At 42.9% G+C, this 13,539-nt stretch overlaps 2 protein-coding genes across 2 annotated transcripts; both read right to left on the bottom strand.

Moving 5' to 3' along the window:
* Positions 1-593: 593 nt before the first annotated feature.
* Positions 594-1,499, bottom strand: LOC307051407 (mitochondrial ornithine transporter 2-like; the record flags this gene model as incomplete). Its single annotated transcript, XM_079701725.1, has 1 exon — positions 594-1,499. One exon carries the CDS (start codon positions 1,497-1,499, stop codon positions 594-596), a length of 906 nt encoding a protein of 301 aa, XP_079557851.1.
* Positions 1,500-6,446: 4,947 nt separating this feature from the next.
* Positions 6,447-8,020, bottom strand: LOC307051406 (transcription initiation factor TFIID subunit 7-like; the record flags this gene model as incomplete). The annotated part of the gene is made up of 1 exon (XM_079701724.1): positions 6,447-8,020. The coding sequence occupies one exon, from the start codon at positions 8,018-8,020 to the stop codon at positions 6,971-6,973; it is 1,050 nt and encodes a 349-aa protein (XP_079557850.1). The 3' UTR covers positions 6,447-6,970.
* Between the last annotated feature and the right edge of the window lie 5,519 nt (positions 8,021-13,539).

The following is a 13,539-nucleotide window of genomic DNA, read 5'->3' as shown; positions in this document are numbered from 1 at the left end:
ATAAAATAAATCATTGTAGATGAAAAAAATGTAGATGGATATTTTCGTTTTCAAGCACCAAAAACTTTTAAAAAACTTTAATTGGCTAACATAGTGCACATGTTAAGCAGACTTTTAAAGAGACCCTACATCTTGAGTGGGTTAAGTAATCATTTATAACCATCTTGAAACATGTTTAACTCTGTTTTTCTGGTGACATGAGGTTAAACATGGAAACCAAACTGTGTTTCACTCACAACATATAAGCAAACAAACTGCATGTACATGGGTAGATTTATGCAAAAGCCCGCTGATACAACTATATTTAGCTTTTCAGATTAGGTACATATACGGTCACCCACTCGCCCTGTATTATCTCACCAAACACAAGAGCAGCAACTTTTCCATTTCAGTACAAGTATGGGCAGAAATTATATGATGTAAAATAGAGGTTCTTCCATAAAGCTTAAGATTTAGCATATAAGCAGGGAAGACAAAAGCAAAGTTCCCATGAAGTCAAAAATAATACCACACTGGTCCAGTGCTCCATGAAACTCTGAGTTAAATTATAGTCCTCAAAGGCGTGTACTTGGATCCAGATTCACCAAGACACTTCAGCATGCTTCAAACTGGCTCATCATCATCTTCCTACTGTATTCATAAGTCAAAAAGAGTGCTGCATTGGCAGGGAACGCTCGAATCAAAGTAGCTTGCAGACCAGAATATAAAGCCGCTACTCCTTCGTTTTTCACAACACTTAAAAGAGTTCTGATAAATCCTGCCTGTTTTCCAGACATGGAAAGAACCTGAATTCTGGATTTGATACAATCCACTGGGTATATGACAAGCCAAAGGCAAATTCCAGAAACGCCACCGCTTAACATCAAGGGGACAGGGCCTAGTTCATCTTTTGATCCATCCGAGGCAAAAAACGATCGGCTCAGTTCATAGCCACCGAAGAAGAAGAAATAGCCTGGTACTACTTGAAATAGAGTGCTCGTGAGTCCGTGGTAGAAGCCCAAGGGGCCATCCTTTCTAAGGATACTCTTCACGATGGACCAAACTGTATTATGGCTTTTTGCTATCCTCCCTGACATCTCCAGTTCGTGCATGGTCTGCAGCCGGCACTTCACGAGCTCAGTGGGGCACAGGGCCAGCGCGGCAAACGCAGAGGCGACGGAACCAGCGGCCGCAGTCTGCAGATCATTCAGCTTCGCCTGCTTGTCCAATCCAACCACTTTCCTCACGAACTGTTGGCAGAAGCCGTAGCACATGAAGAGGACTGAGTTCTCGGCGACGTAGGCCATCAGCGCGGGGCCGGTCCCTTTGCAGAAGCCCCGCAAGCCCACCTGGGAGTACGTCTTCAGGTCACAGTTGGCGAGGCCCTTGTACAGGCCAGGGAACGTCTGCATCTTCACTTTCATTGTGTCGAAGGGCTGCCCGGTCAGGACGCATGCTGTGCCCCCAAGGGCCCCCGCGGTGAGGTCGATGGCGGCTTGGATGGCAGGATTGGATTTCATGTTCGCCCACTCTTCTGCAGGTCTCCGAGGAAGGGAACTCTCTGGAGCTTAGGAGGGCGTCCCGTGTCCAGCCGCCTGCTCTTGGCGCTCTCTCCGGAGCGGGAGAAGCCGCTTAACGCCAGACTAGGCCGCGGGCCGCCCTCCCCACGCACTGAAATAACCCCCGGCCCGCGGGCCCGCGCGCGCCTCTCCTGGCGCCCTGCGGCCGCCGCGTCTGGGCCCTAAACCCGCCAGCCGCCCGCCCGCTCGATCCGCGCCGCCCGGCAGTCCCAGCGCCCGCGGGCCCCGGGGCAGACTAGAGAAACACTTCTAATGAATCTCAATACAGCAGTAGAAAGCTGTCCGATAAATTCCTGCGATTACGGCCAGAAACTCTAGGCGCTGCTGCGGCGGAGGAAGACTTGCCTTCCTGTTCGGCCAGAGACCCCCACCTCCCGGCAAAACAAAATGGGAGGTGCTTGATCGCCCCTGGGGTCAAAGGGTCAAAGGGTCAATCTACAGAGACCAAGGTTTAAAATAGGGAAAACGAACAAACGCTTTGGGGGGTTTACCTGACAATCGGTGGCTCCTTCGGATCAGAAAACCCTTAATCGTGTCCGGAGAAGAATGGCGGCTCCACAAAGGTGCCGGCCGCCGCGCCTCTCCAGGTGTAGCTCTTTGCTCGCCGGGGGAGGCCTGAGGCGGGCACATCCCCTATTTCGTGGTAACATCGCCGAGGATCCTGGCCTGAAGCCCTGCGAGCTGGTGGGACGCAGGGCCGTCGTTATTTCTAGAGGTAAGTCAAGGCCTTGTACAATCGCATTGGAAAACATTTATATACAGCTAAAAAACTTGATATAAAAGACCTGTGTGGTTCCAGCGCTCTGTGCGTGCTAAGCCTCGGGGTTCTTGCTGAGGAGCCATGCAGCTTTATGCAGCAGAAGTTCTGGATATAACTGACTACAGGCCTAGTAGGCAAGATGCAGTTTGGGGCATCAGTGAGGGTACCGCTGTCAGGACACACTTATCCTCCCATATGTTTATAATCCCAGCGTTGGAACGAATTCTCTTAAAGTTTACATTTTAAGCCCTAGGCGGTATTTTACTTTGGGGGTAAAAACAAAACGGTGGAGGGGGCAGAAAGTATGCTAAAATGATTCTTTCATTTAGAAAGCTTTCCTTGTCTGATTCTTTGGATATCAGTTAATATTTAAAAGTGAAAGCAGATTGTGCATGGATACTGTTTGTCAACAGGTAGACTTCATTGTAGTAAACAGTGACTTGGTCTTTTCTTTGGAGAGTGCCCAAATGTATCTGGATTTCCTTTCTCTGGTACCATATGGTTTCTTCAGAGAATAATCTTCCAGTCTTGACTGTGTGTGTGTCTGTGTGTTTGCGGGGGAGGGGGGCTGCGGGTGGTGTTTACCTTAGGTACTGATTTAACGACACCAAGTGGGGGAAGAGGGTTGACATCCTGCAGTCAGAAAACAGACTTTCACACAATTCCCTTGTTCAATGCTATGGACCCCCAGCCTCCATCTGTGCCTTCTTTGGTTCAATTTACCCAGAAAATAAACTTTCTGTCTGTGGGATGGGTAAGGAAAAGTCATCTGGCTTGAGTGAGATAGGGCTCCTGGACATCCAACAGCTCTGAGCACAGATTTTATCTTATTTTTTTTTTGTCTGTGCCACATGGCATGCAGGATCTTAGTTCCCAGACCAGGGGTGGAATCTGTGCCCCCTGCAGTGGAAGCCCAGAGTCCTAACCACTGGACTGCCAGGGAAGTCCCTGAACACAGACATTAACGAATCCTGTTTCTAGCCTCACACCTTCCCTCTTCCTTGGAAACTGCCTGCAAAAACTGAGCCGCAGTGTCTATATCAAGTGTGTTTGTTTCTCCTTGGTATACCTCCTTGCAGACATTTAGCATGTAACTTTCTGTGATCTCTGAATTAATTTATCGTTTCTTCATCTGCTTTGGCCTTCTGAAAACACTGACATCTCTCATCCACTGTTGTCTCATCTCCTATTTTCCTTGTCCTTGGGGGTTACTATGTTATATTAGCAGGCTATTTGACAGAGAAGATTCATGAGAACAATGTGCCATTTTAAACCAGAAAAAAAAATTTTTTTAATTTAAATTTTTAAAATTTCATATCACATTTGATGTTTTTTCAAAATAAATTTTATTTACATATTTATTTTTGGCTGCATGGGGTCTTTGTTGCTGCGCTCGGGCTTTCTCTAGTTGCGGCAAGCGGGGGCTACTCTTCGTTGCAGTGCACGGGCTTCTCATTGTGCTGGCTTCTGTTGTTGCAGAGCATGGGCTCTAGATGCAGGGCTTCAGTAGTTGTGGCACGCAGGCTCAGTAGTTGTGGCTCACGGGCTCTAAAGAACAGGCTCAGTAGTTGTGGCACATGGGCTTAGTTGCTCCACAGCATGTGGGATCTTCCCGGACCAGGGCTCAAACCTGTGTCCCCTGCATTGGCAAGTGCATTAACCACTGCACCACCAGGGAAGTCCCTCACATTTGAGGGTTTTTTTAAAATGTTTTGGTTTTTTAAAACTGTCAATTAATTACCTATGGTTCATTGTTTATTTTTTAAAAGCACATACCGAGTTTTTACAAACACAAGAGATGCAGGATACTACAATAAATCATCAACTGCTTTTGCATTAAATTCATATATGTATATGTTTTGGAGAAACCAAGTTAGTAATCAGCGCCAGGGATCATGAGGGCATTAATAGGGAAATGCTCTGCAATTTCATTGAATTATCAGACATAGTTGTGCAATAATACACAGATCTCAAGTTCCATGAAATATATTTAAACAGCTGGACTTGGAGCACATGTACTCCCACGCATACATGGAAAGTAATGGCAAAGGAACTTCCAAATTTTCAGTGAAGACCACCACCCTTAGCAAGATGCACACCCACATCACATGTTCCCTAGCAATCAGATTGAGTAGCCAGATAGGATTACCAGAGAAAGTAAGGTTTGAGCTGAGGGCTGAGTAACAAAAAGCTAGCCATGAGAATATCTGGAGACTGTTCCAGGAAAAGGGAAATGTAAGTGTAATATAAGTAAAGCTCTGTAGTGTGAAAGAGCTGGGCATTTGAAATACAGAAAGAAGGCCAATATACCTGCTGTGTGGTGAGCAGTCTTCCTAGTCTGTGTTTTCACACAATTCTTACCAGGTAATAAAAGTTTAAGCAGAGGTTCAAGACAGTCCTTCAGAGACATGATTGGTCACAATTTGTCCAAATTTTTTGTCTCAAACATTTGATCTACAAATTCAAAATGTCAGGCTTTATGACATTTAGATGTGAACATAAAGATCCCATTTACCTCATCTATAGAAATAATGCAAAACAGAGACCACACTGACATGCTTATTGCAGCATTCTGTGTAATAGCAAATTTAAAATGGAACAACCTAAGTGACCGGCAATAGGGGAGTGAATAAAATTAAGAATTTGTAAAATTTCTGCATTGCTTAAAATTTTCAGTGAGTTTTTTCTTATAATTTTTTTTTTTGTTGTTTTGTTTGCCGTACGCGGGCCTCTCACTGTTGTGGCCTCTCCCATTGCGGAGCACAGGCTCCGGACGCGCAGGCTCAGTGGCCATGGCTCACGGGCCCAGCCGCTCCGTGGCATGTGGGATCCTCCCAGACCGGGGCACGAACCCGCGTCCCCTGCATCGGCAGGTGGACTCTCTACCACTGCTCCACCAGGGAAGCCCTCTTATAGTATTTTAAAACACTAATTTTAGAAATTCAACTTCCATTCATGAACTCAGAAATATTGAAAACCATAGCCCAACTATATATCACACTCATCAGGCAAGGGAGCTGTGAGAAAAGTGAGTCTTTTTTGGTAACTCTGGATTTACATGAAGGGAAATGGATCCCAATCTTCTTAAGTTTTTCTCTTTTGAAGTTTACATAACAGATAATTACTCTTCATTATGGAGATTTTAATATTTGTGCAAAACTAAGCTGTAAATGAATCAAATAAAAAAGCTACAGTAGTAAACTGACTCAGTTTGCTTATGCTGCAGATGTATTTGAAGCAAACTTTGTTTCTGCTGTAATTTATAAACTTTTAGAATGATTCTTTAATTTGAAATCAGTCAACCCCATTTAAAGCAGCTGTTTCTTTATACACTTTTCTACCATTTCAATCAGTCTTTAATTCAAATTTTTAATCCCTGTATGTTCAGACCCTAGTAAATAGGCAATAATAGTTTGCTTTTATTCTAGGAAGTGTTCTAAGTCCTTATATGTATCAACTCAATAGCCAACAACTCAAGGGCCCTGAGGTAGGTAATATTATCACCTCCATTTTAGAGATGAGGAAACTGAAACCAACAGATTAATTTACTTGCCCAAGATCAATCTCAACTAGGTCACTGAACTAGGATACAAACCCAGGCACCACATCCCCTGACCTTGTGATTTTAATCTCTTTACTCTTCTTTAGTAAGTTTACAGTGACTAACAAGGCAAAGTACCTAATCTCAGTGAATTTACAGCCTAGGGAGGACATGAGCAACAGGTAACTTATACTTTGGTATGATAGATGCATGATAGTATTTATCCCAATAGACTATTATAGAGAAAGAGTAGTAATTAAACTCCTTGACAAAAATGTAAATAAGCTCAGGATTAAAAATAGTGAGAGAATGTGGTGAGATCAGGCTGAAAAAAAAGAATTTAGGATAGTTTAGGAACGTTCTGTATCTCCTGACCTCCAAATGGAGCAGGTGGATTGGAAACATAATGCAAAGATGACATTTCCCCACTTCTTTGCCTCTGCTGTTCCTCTTTTTCTTAAATTTTAACATAGCTGCTTCTTTTCCTACAAAACAGAATCCAATTGGTCAGTCATTAAACCCCATAAAGAAACCACTTCAGAAGAGGATCTGATACCCACTACCCCTAAAAGAGCAAGACACATCATAAGGTGAAAATTACTTGCTTTTATTTATTGTTAAAACAACTTTATGAAACGATTTGCAATGCAAAATGTGGAAAACTGCTTTGAATAACTGGGAAAATAGCTACAGCATGGGAAAACGTATGTAAACAAACTTCACTGCCACCAAACTAGAATCTACTAATTTATCTCAGATGGCATCACAGAGTAGCAATGGCAGCTTCTGGTAAACGGAGAAACAGCAGCAAAGTCCTGCAGTGAAGCTGTGATTAATTACCAAACTGAACTGTTCACTCCACTAATCCTACAACTTCCCTACATTTATCTGTCTATACATTCCTACTTACTACAGGACAAACACCCACCAAAGTGGTTCCAAAAAACAAATGAGATAGAAATTCACAATTATAAAACAAATCCAATAGAAGGCAGTGGAGGAAACTGGGAACTACTGCAAAGTTTTACTATCTAGTCCAGGTGATGAAAACAAAGTTTTTCTTTCAAGGCTGACCACTGTCAGGAATGAAATTAAGTATCAAAACTCTCCTCACTTCTCTAGGAGTGATTCTAGCTCTTCTTGCAAAGAGCTGAGCTGCTCCTTTTCTCGGTCTTCCTTTTGTTTCAGTTCATCCAGCACAGCCTGAAATCTGTTCTTGAGAGCCAGGTTTTCCACTTTCATGATGAGATCCTCCTGTCGCTTTGCCCTGTCCTGGGTCTCTTGGAGCTTGCCTTTCATGTTATCAATCTGTTTCTGAATTCCCATAACCAGCTGATTAGTTCCCTCGTTTTCTTGGTGGTGTTCATCTGACTCAGTTAGCTTGTGCTGTAGCTGCCTTTCCAGATCTTCCTCAGTGTCAATGATGTTTATATCTTCTTCATCTTGATGCTGTGTCTCATCTTCATCTTCACTGCTGCTGCTGAGATCATCGAATATCTCCCGAAGCTCATCATGTTCTAATGAGTCATGGCCCTGCCTGTGGCCAGACATTCCTGGGGAAGAGAGATCAAGGCCTTGACTTTCTGCTTCTTTTGTTTCATCTTCAGCAATTATTTCCCAACGGGTACTGACAGCTTCAGCATCTGTGCTCAGCAACCGCTTTACTTCTTTTTCCACATCTGGAGACTCAATATATTTCTTCTTTGCTGTCTTACGGAACCTTCTCTTTCTGACGTTTTTTAGAGGCAGAGTAATTCCATGGTTCCATATAAACTTTTTCTCTTTGTCCTTATCCTTTTTCTTGCTTGCTTTGGGATCAGCAGTGGCAACTGGTTCCTCAACAGGAGGATACAGATCACCATCAGCTGTACAGACAAGCATCTGAGAGATATCAGCTGTCTTGTAAAAGGTTTTTTTATCAATGGTTTTCAAACTTTCCATAACACATGGCAGATCTACCAATTTTGACGCCAATGGGACCTGGTCCACTCTGACAATTCCATGACGCCCATCAGGGTGTAACTCAATTGTCAGTCTGTCCTTCAGGTTGACATGACCAGACTGTATCGCCCGCCTCACAGTAGAGGCATACTCCGGAGGTAGGCGTAAGATAAACTGGCTCTCTAGTTCGTGAGGAGCATCATCTTTGCTCTTACTCATCTTTATTTCTTTGTGACTCACTTTTTCCTCTAATAACCACTTGTTGCACTAAAAAATTTCAGCTATTTCAACAGAAAGACCAGTTCTTTATAAATTGACGTCTTTAATTACAAAGAGTTCTAGGGAGAACAGCAACTAAGCGTCTATTCGGAATTAAGTCCCAAGTCTTTCTAAATATGCTGTGACAATACCAGTCGTTAATCACGCATTGCCTTACTCAGGTCCATTTAAATCTGTTAGCTGCAATGCCAAGTTCCAACCTCTAGATAGAGGTTGTCCTGCCGCTGCAGGACAACGCAGGGAAAGCAAATGGCGGCTCCTACGGAATGATTTTCGGCACAGAAAGTAAGGCTCAGCAGATACTCCCAATCCACAAACTCTCCCGGTACAAAGATACGCAAAAAGCGGGGCGTAGTGAGCTCTCTTCGCCTCGGGTACTTACAATCCAGTGACGGTTATAAGTCCAGTTTCTCCGGACAGGCGCGAGCGGGAAACGAAGCCACTCAGAGAAAGGCGGCCGGGAGCCGAGAGTCTCCTTCCGAATTCCTTTGTTCTTCCCGGCACTTGGCAAAGCGATCCGCTGATTATCGGTGAAACGGCTGAGGACGGGCAACGCGAAATCTCGCCAAGAACCGCCGCTCCGAACGCCAGATTCTGCAACTCCGCAGCTCAGGCGGCCTCCGTCCGTTACAGCAGACCTAGCCGAGAAAAAACAGCTGCGTCACCACACGAGACGGGAAGCTGCTGTGAGCGGCAACACGCCTCGAGCGGAAGTGCGAGCTGCCCCAGTGCGCGCAGGCGCAACGCGCGATTACGCGATCCGGCGTCTTGTCGTCTCGCGAGAACTTGGCCTTAAAGGGATGAAGACTGTTTCGCAAAGAGCTGTTGGTTTAAAAGTATGTGGAGAAAACGGGGTCTTCCCTGGTGGCGCAGTGGTTGAGAGTCCGCCTGCCGATGCAGGGGATATGGGTTCGTGCCCCGGTCCGGAAAGATCCCACATGCCGCGGAGCGGCTGGGCCCGTGAGCCATGGCCTCTGAGCCTGCGCGTCCGGAGCCTATGCTCTGCAATGGGAGAGGCCACAACAGCGAGAGGCCCGCTTACCGCCAAAAAAAAAAAAAAAAAAAAAAGAGAAAACGGTTCTAAGAAGGACATAGATCCTCCCGCGCGCCTCCCGTACCTCCTCCGCTAAGCCAGGGCTTTTACCGGATCTCTGTGGGGCCGGATACCTCCTAGGCTTCCGGTTGATTGCCGGAGATAGGGAGTCCGTGGTGTTTGTTACTGGGAACATCTCGGCATCTCCACAGCCTATATTCAATCTGGAGCCGATAGAATGTATAACTAACCATACCGTGGATTTTAAAGTACCAAACTCAGTGGTGTGAGGACGTGCATACCACTATAATGCTAAGTCTGTGTTTGTTGATTATGAAGATGGCCGTAGGGGGCCCATGACTGGGTCTGTTTCTGTTTTGAAGCCCCCCTGAGGGAACAAGGGTGATTCCTCTTTTTTAATTTAATTTTATTTATTTTTTATACAGCAGGTTCTTATTAGTCATCCACTTAATACATATTTGTGTATACATGTCAATCCCAATCTCCCAGTTCATCCCCGCCCTCCCCCCACCCCGCCACTTCCCCCGCTTGGTGTCCATACGTTTGTTCTCTGCATCTGTGTCTCAATTTCTGCCCTGCAAACCGGTTCATCTGTACCATTTTTCTAGGTTCCACATATATGCGTTAATATACAATATTCGTTTTTCTCTTTCTGACTTCATTCTGTGTGAGTCTCTAGATCCATCCACGTCTCTACAGATGACCCAGTTTCGTTCCTTTTTATGGCTGAGTAGTGATTCCTCTTTTTAATGTGTTTGATGTAGATATAAATGTAAACAGAGAAGGGAGTGTTCTTCTGGAGGCCTATGTTCATTTAGGACAGTTGGCTGAAAGACGAGTAGTCTGATTAAAGTAGAATATAATTGAAGTATTACTTCCTTCTACTCATTTGCCAGTAATTTTTAAATTAGTTTGGAATTTTAAAAAATCCACCACTACTGTTTGGATAACTTTTCTGCTTGCCTCTTCTTTAGGTGTTCAAGTATTCTTCAATATGTACTTATAGTGCTTCAGTCTAACTGTATAACAGTTTCCACTTATTCCTATTCATTTCCATTTATTAACAGGATCAATTTGGTAGACTATCAAGGTCATTAAAATTTCAATTTCTATTCTCTAAAATATCAACACCTGCATCTAAGTTTTAGAGAATTCACTTAAAATGTGATTAACATTTAAAAAATTCACTTTATTTCTTTATGTACTTATTGTCTTCCTCACCTAGGATTGGAAGCTCCAAAATAATCAGGAGTCTAATATCACGTTCATCCGGTCCCAGTGCCTAGTATCAAAACGTGGGAGATAAAAAATATTTGCTAATTGTATGAAACAATTGATCCATCCAGAAAGAACATAAATACAATCTAAATCCTATAATAATTTGTCAGAGAAAATACATTCTATGTCGCCTTAAAATGAGATAGAGCCACTTTATATATACATTTCCTCTCCAGTCACGGACCGTGCCAATTGTTATGAGGCCAGAAGTTTGCAAATAGCGTGTGTGAATGTGACCCCTTTGGTTTCGTAGACTGTGCTACTGTGTGTCATGGGGTGGAACTTAAATGGTTTGGCACCAGTTTGGTTTTCTATGTTAAGTTTGAAGGAAAATTATGCTCTTCTACATAACTGTACTTTAGTTCTTTGTTCTGTAATGTGTTCAAGAATGTTAGCTGATGTATATATAATTTCCAGGATGATCTATTTCCTCTTTTTGAAGAAATTTTTCCAATGTGCTTGTCCCTTAATTGTACCTGATTTTACTTACTTAATAGATATGAGTTTAGCATGCTAGCCTTTGCATAATGCTTTATTTAACCCTATAAAATGTGAGGCCATGCTTATACATGACAATAATCCAAATATTGCTTTGCATTTTAATTTCCTATGAGTTTTATGATGCTCAAATATCTTTGTCACAGAAAATAACTTGAGATAAATTCTAGGCAATTCAGATTTGCCAAAATTATGGTGTATTTTAGTTATTAAACCTTGAAATGGATGGTTGTCAGGGATAATTAAAAGGATCAACTGAAGTTTCCCCTGAAGTATCTACCTCCTTCAATCCTGAAACATATTTTCTGTTTTTGAGTTTAATACATTTTCTGAATGCTATTTTTTGAGGGGTAGTTACATTGATCTTAAACCTAAGGGCACTGCCACATCACCATTACCGTAATGTCTATTGATAAGTCCAGTTGTTGTTGTTGTTGTTGTTGTTGTTTTGACTGGGGAACTGAATTTTATGTATTTATTTATTTTTGGCTGCATTGCATCTCTGTTGCTGCGCACGGGCCTTCTCTAGTTGGAGCGAGCAGGGGCTTCACTTCGTTGCATTGCATGGGCTTCTCATTGTGGTGGCTTCTCTTGTTGCAGAGCACGGGCTCTAGGTGCGCGGGCTTCAGTAGTTGCAGCACGCAGGCTCAGTAGTTGTGGCTCACGGGCTTAGTTGCTCCACGGCATGTGAGATCTTCCCAGACCAGGGCTCAAACCCGTGTCCCCTGCATTGGCAGGCAGATTCTTAACCACTACACTGCCAGACAAGTCCCGGGGAACTGAATTTTTAATTTTGTTTAATTTTTTTAACACTTTTATTGGAGTATAATTACTTTACAATGGTGTGTTAGTTTCTGCTTTATAACAAAGTGAATCAGCTATACATATACATATATCCCCATATCTCCTCCCTCTTGCTTCTCCCTCCCACCCTCCCTATCCCACCCCTCTAGGTGGTCACAAAGCACTGAGCTGATCTCCCTGTGCTATGCGGCTGCTTCCCACTAGCTATCTGTTTTACATTTGGTAGTGTATATATGTCCATGCCACTCTCTCACTTCGTCCCAGCTTACCCTTTCCCCTCCCCGTGTCCTCAAGTCCATTCTCTACTTTATTCCTGTCCTTCCCCCAGGTTCTTTAGAACTTTTTTTTTTTTTTTTTAGATTCCATATATATGTGTTAGCATACAGTGTTTATTTTTCTCTTTCTGACTTACTTCACTCTGTATGACAGACTCTAGGTCCATCCAACTCACTACAAATAACTCAATTTCGTTTCTTTTTATGGTTGAGTAATATTCCATTGTATATATGTGCCACATCTTCTTTATCCGTTCATCTGTCGATGGACACTTAGGTTGCTTCCATGTCCTGGCTATTATAAATAGAGCTGCAATGAACATTGTGGTACATGACTCTTTGAATTATGGTTTTCTCAGGGTATATGCCCAGTAGTGAGATTGCTGGGTTGTATGGTATTTCTATTTTTAGCTTTTAAGGAAACTCCACACTGTTCTCCATAGTGGCTGTATCAATTTACATTCCCACCAACAGTGCAAGAGGGTTCCCTTTTCTCCACACCCTCTCCAGCATTTATTTGTAGATTTTTTGATGATGGCCATTCTGACTGGTGTGAGGTGACACCTCATTGTAGTTTTGATTTGCATTTCTCTAATGATTAGTGATGTTGAGCATCCTTTCATATGTTTGTTGGCAATCTGTATATCTTCTTTGGAGAAATGTCTATTTAGGTCTTCTGCCCATTTTTGGATTGGGTTGTTTGTTTTTTTGATATTGAGCTGCATGAGCTGCTTGTAAATTTTGGAGATTAATCCTTTGTCAGTTGCTTCATTTGCAAATATTTTCTCCCATTCTGAGGGTTGTCTTTTCATCTTGTTTATGGTTTCCTTTGTTGTGCAAAAGCTTTTAAGTTTCATTAGGTCCCAGTTGTTTATATTTGTTTTTATTTCCATTTCTCTAGGAGGTGTGTCAAAAAGGATCTTGCTGTGATTTATGTCATAGAGTGTTCTGCCTATGTTTTCCTCTAAGAGTTTGATAGTGTCTGGCCTTACATTAGGTCTTTAATCCATTTTGAGTTTATTTTTGTGTATGGTGTTAAGGAGTGTTCTAATTTCATTCTTTTACATGCGGGTGTTCAGTTTTCCCGGCACCACTTATTGAAGAGGCTGTCTTTTCTCCATTGTATATTCTTGCCTCCTTTATCAAAAATAAGGTGACCATATGTGCGTGGGTTTATCTCCGGGCTTTCTATCCTGTTCCATTGATCTATATTTCTGTTTTTGTGCCAGTACCATATTGTCTTGATAACTGTAGCTTTGTAGTATAGTCTGGAGTCTGGGAGCCTGATTCCTCCAGCTCCATTTTTCTTTCTCAAGATTGCTTTGGCTATTCGGGGTCTTTTGTGTTTCCATACATATTGTGAAATGTTTTGTTCTAGTTCTGTGAAAACTGCCATTGGTAGCTTGATAGGGATTGCACTGAATCTGTAGATTGCTTTGGGTAGTATAGTCACTTTCACAATGTTGATTCTTCCTATCCAAGAACCTGGTATCTCTCTCCATCTGTTTGTATCATCTTTAATTTCTTTCATCAGTGTCTTATAGTTTTCT

This window comes from Hyperoodon ampullatus, assembly GCF_949752795.1.
Source record: "Hyperoodon ampullatus genome assembly, chromosome: 4".
NCBI lineage: Eukaryota > Metazoa > Chordata > Mammalia > Artiodactyla > Ziphiidae > Hyperoodon > Hyperoodon ampullatus.
The sequence above is the reverse complement of the archived record's forward strand: the minus strand, read 5'-3'. Positions and strand labels throughout refer to the sequence as shown.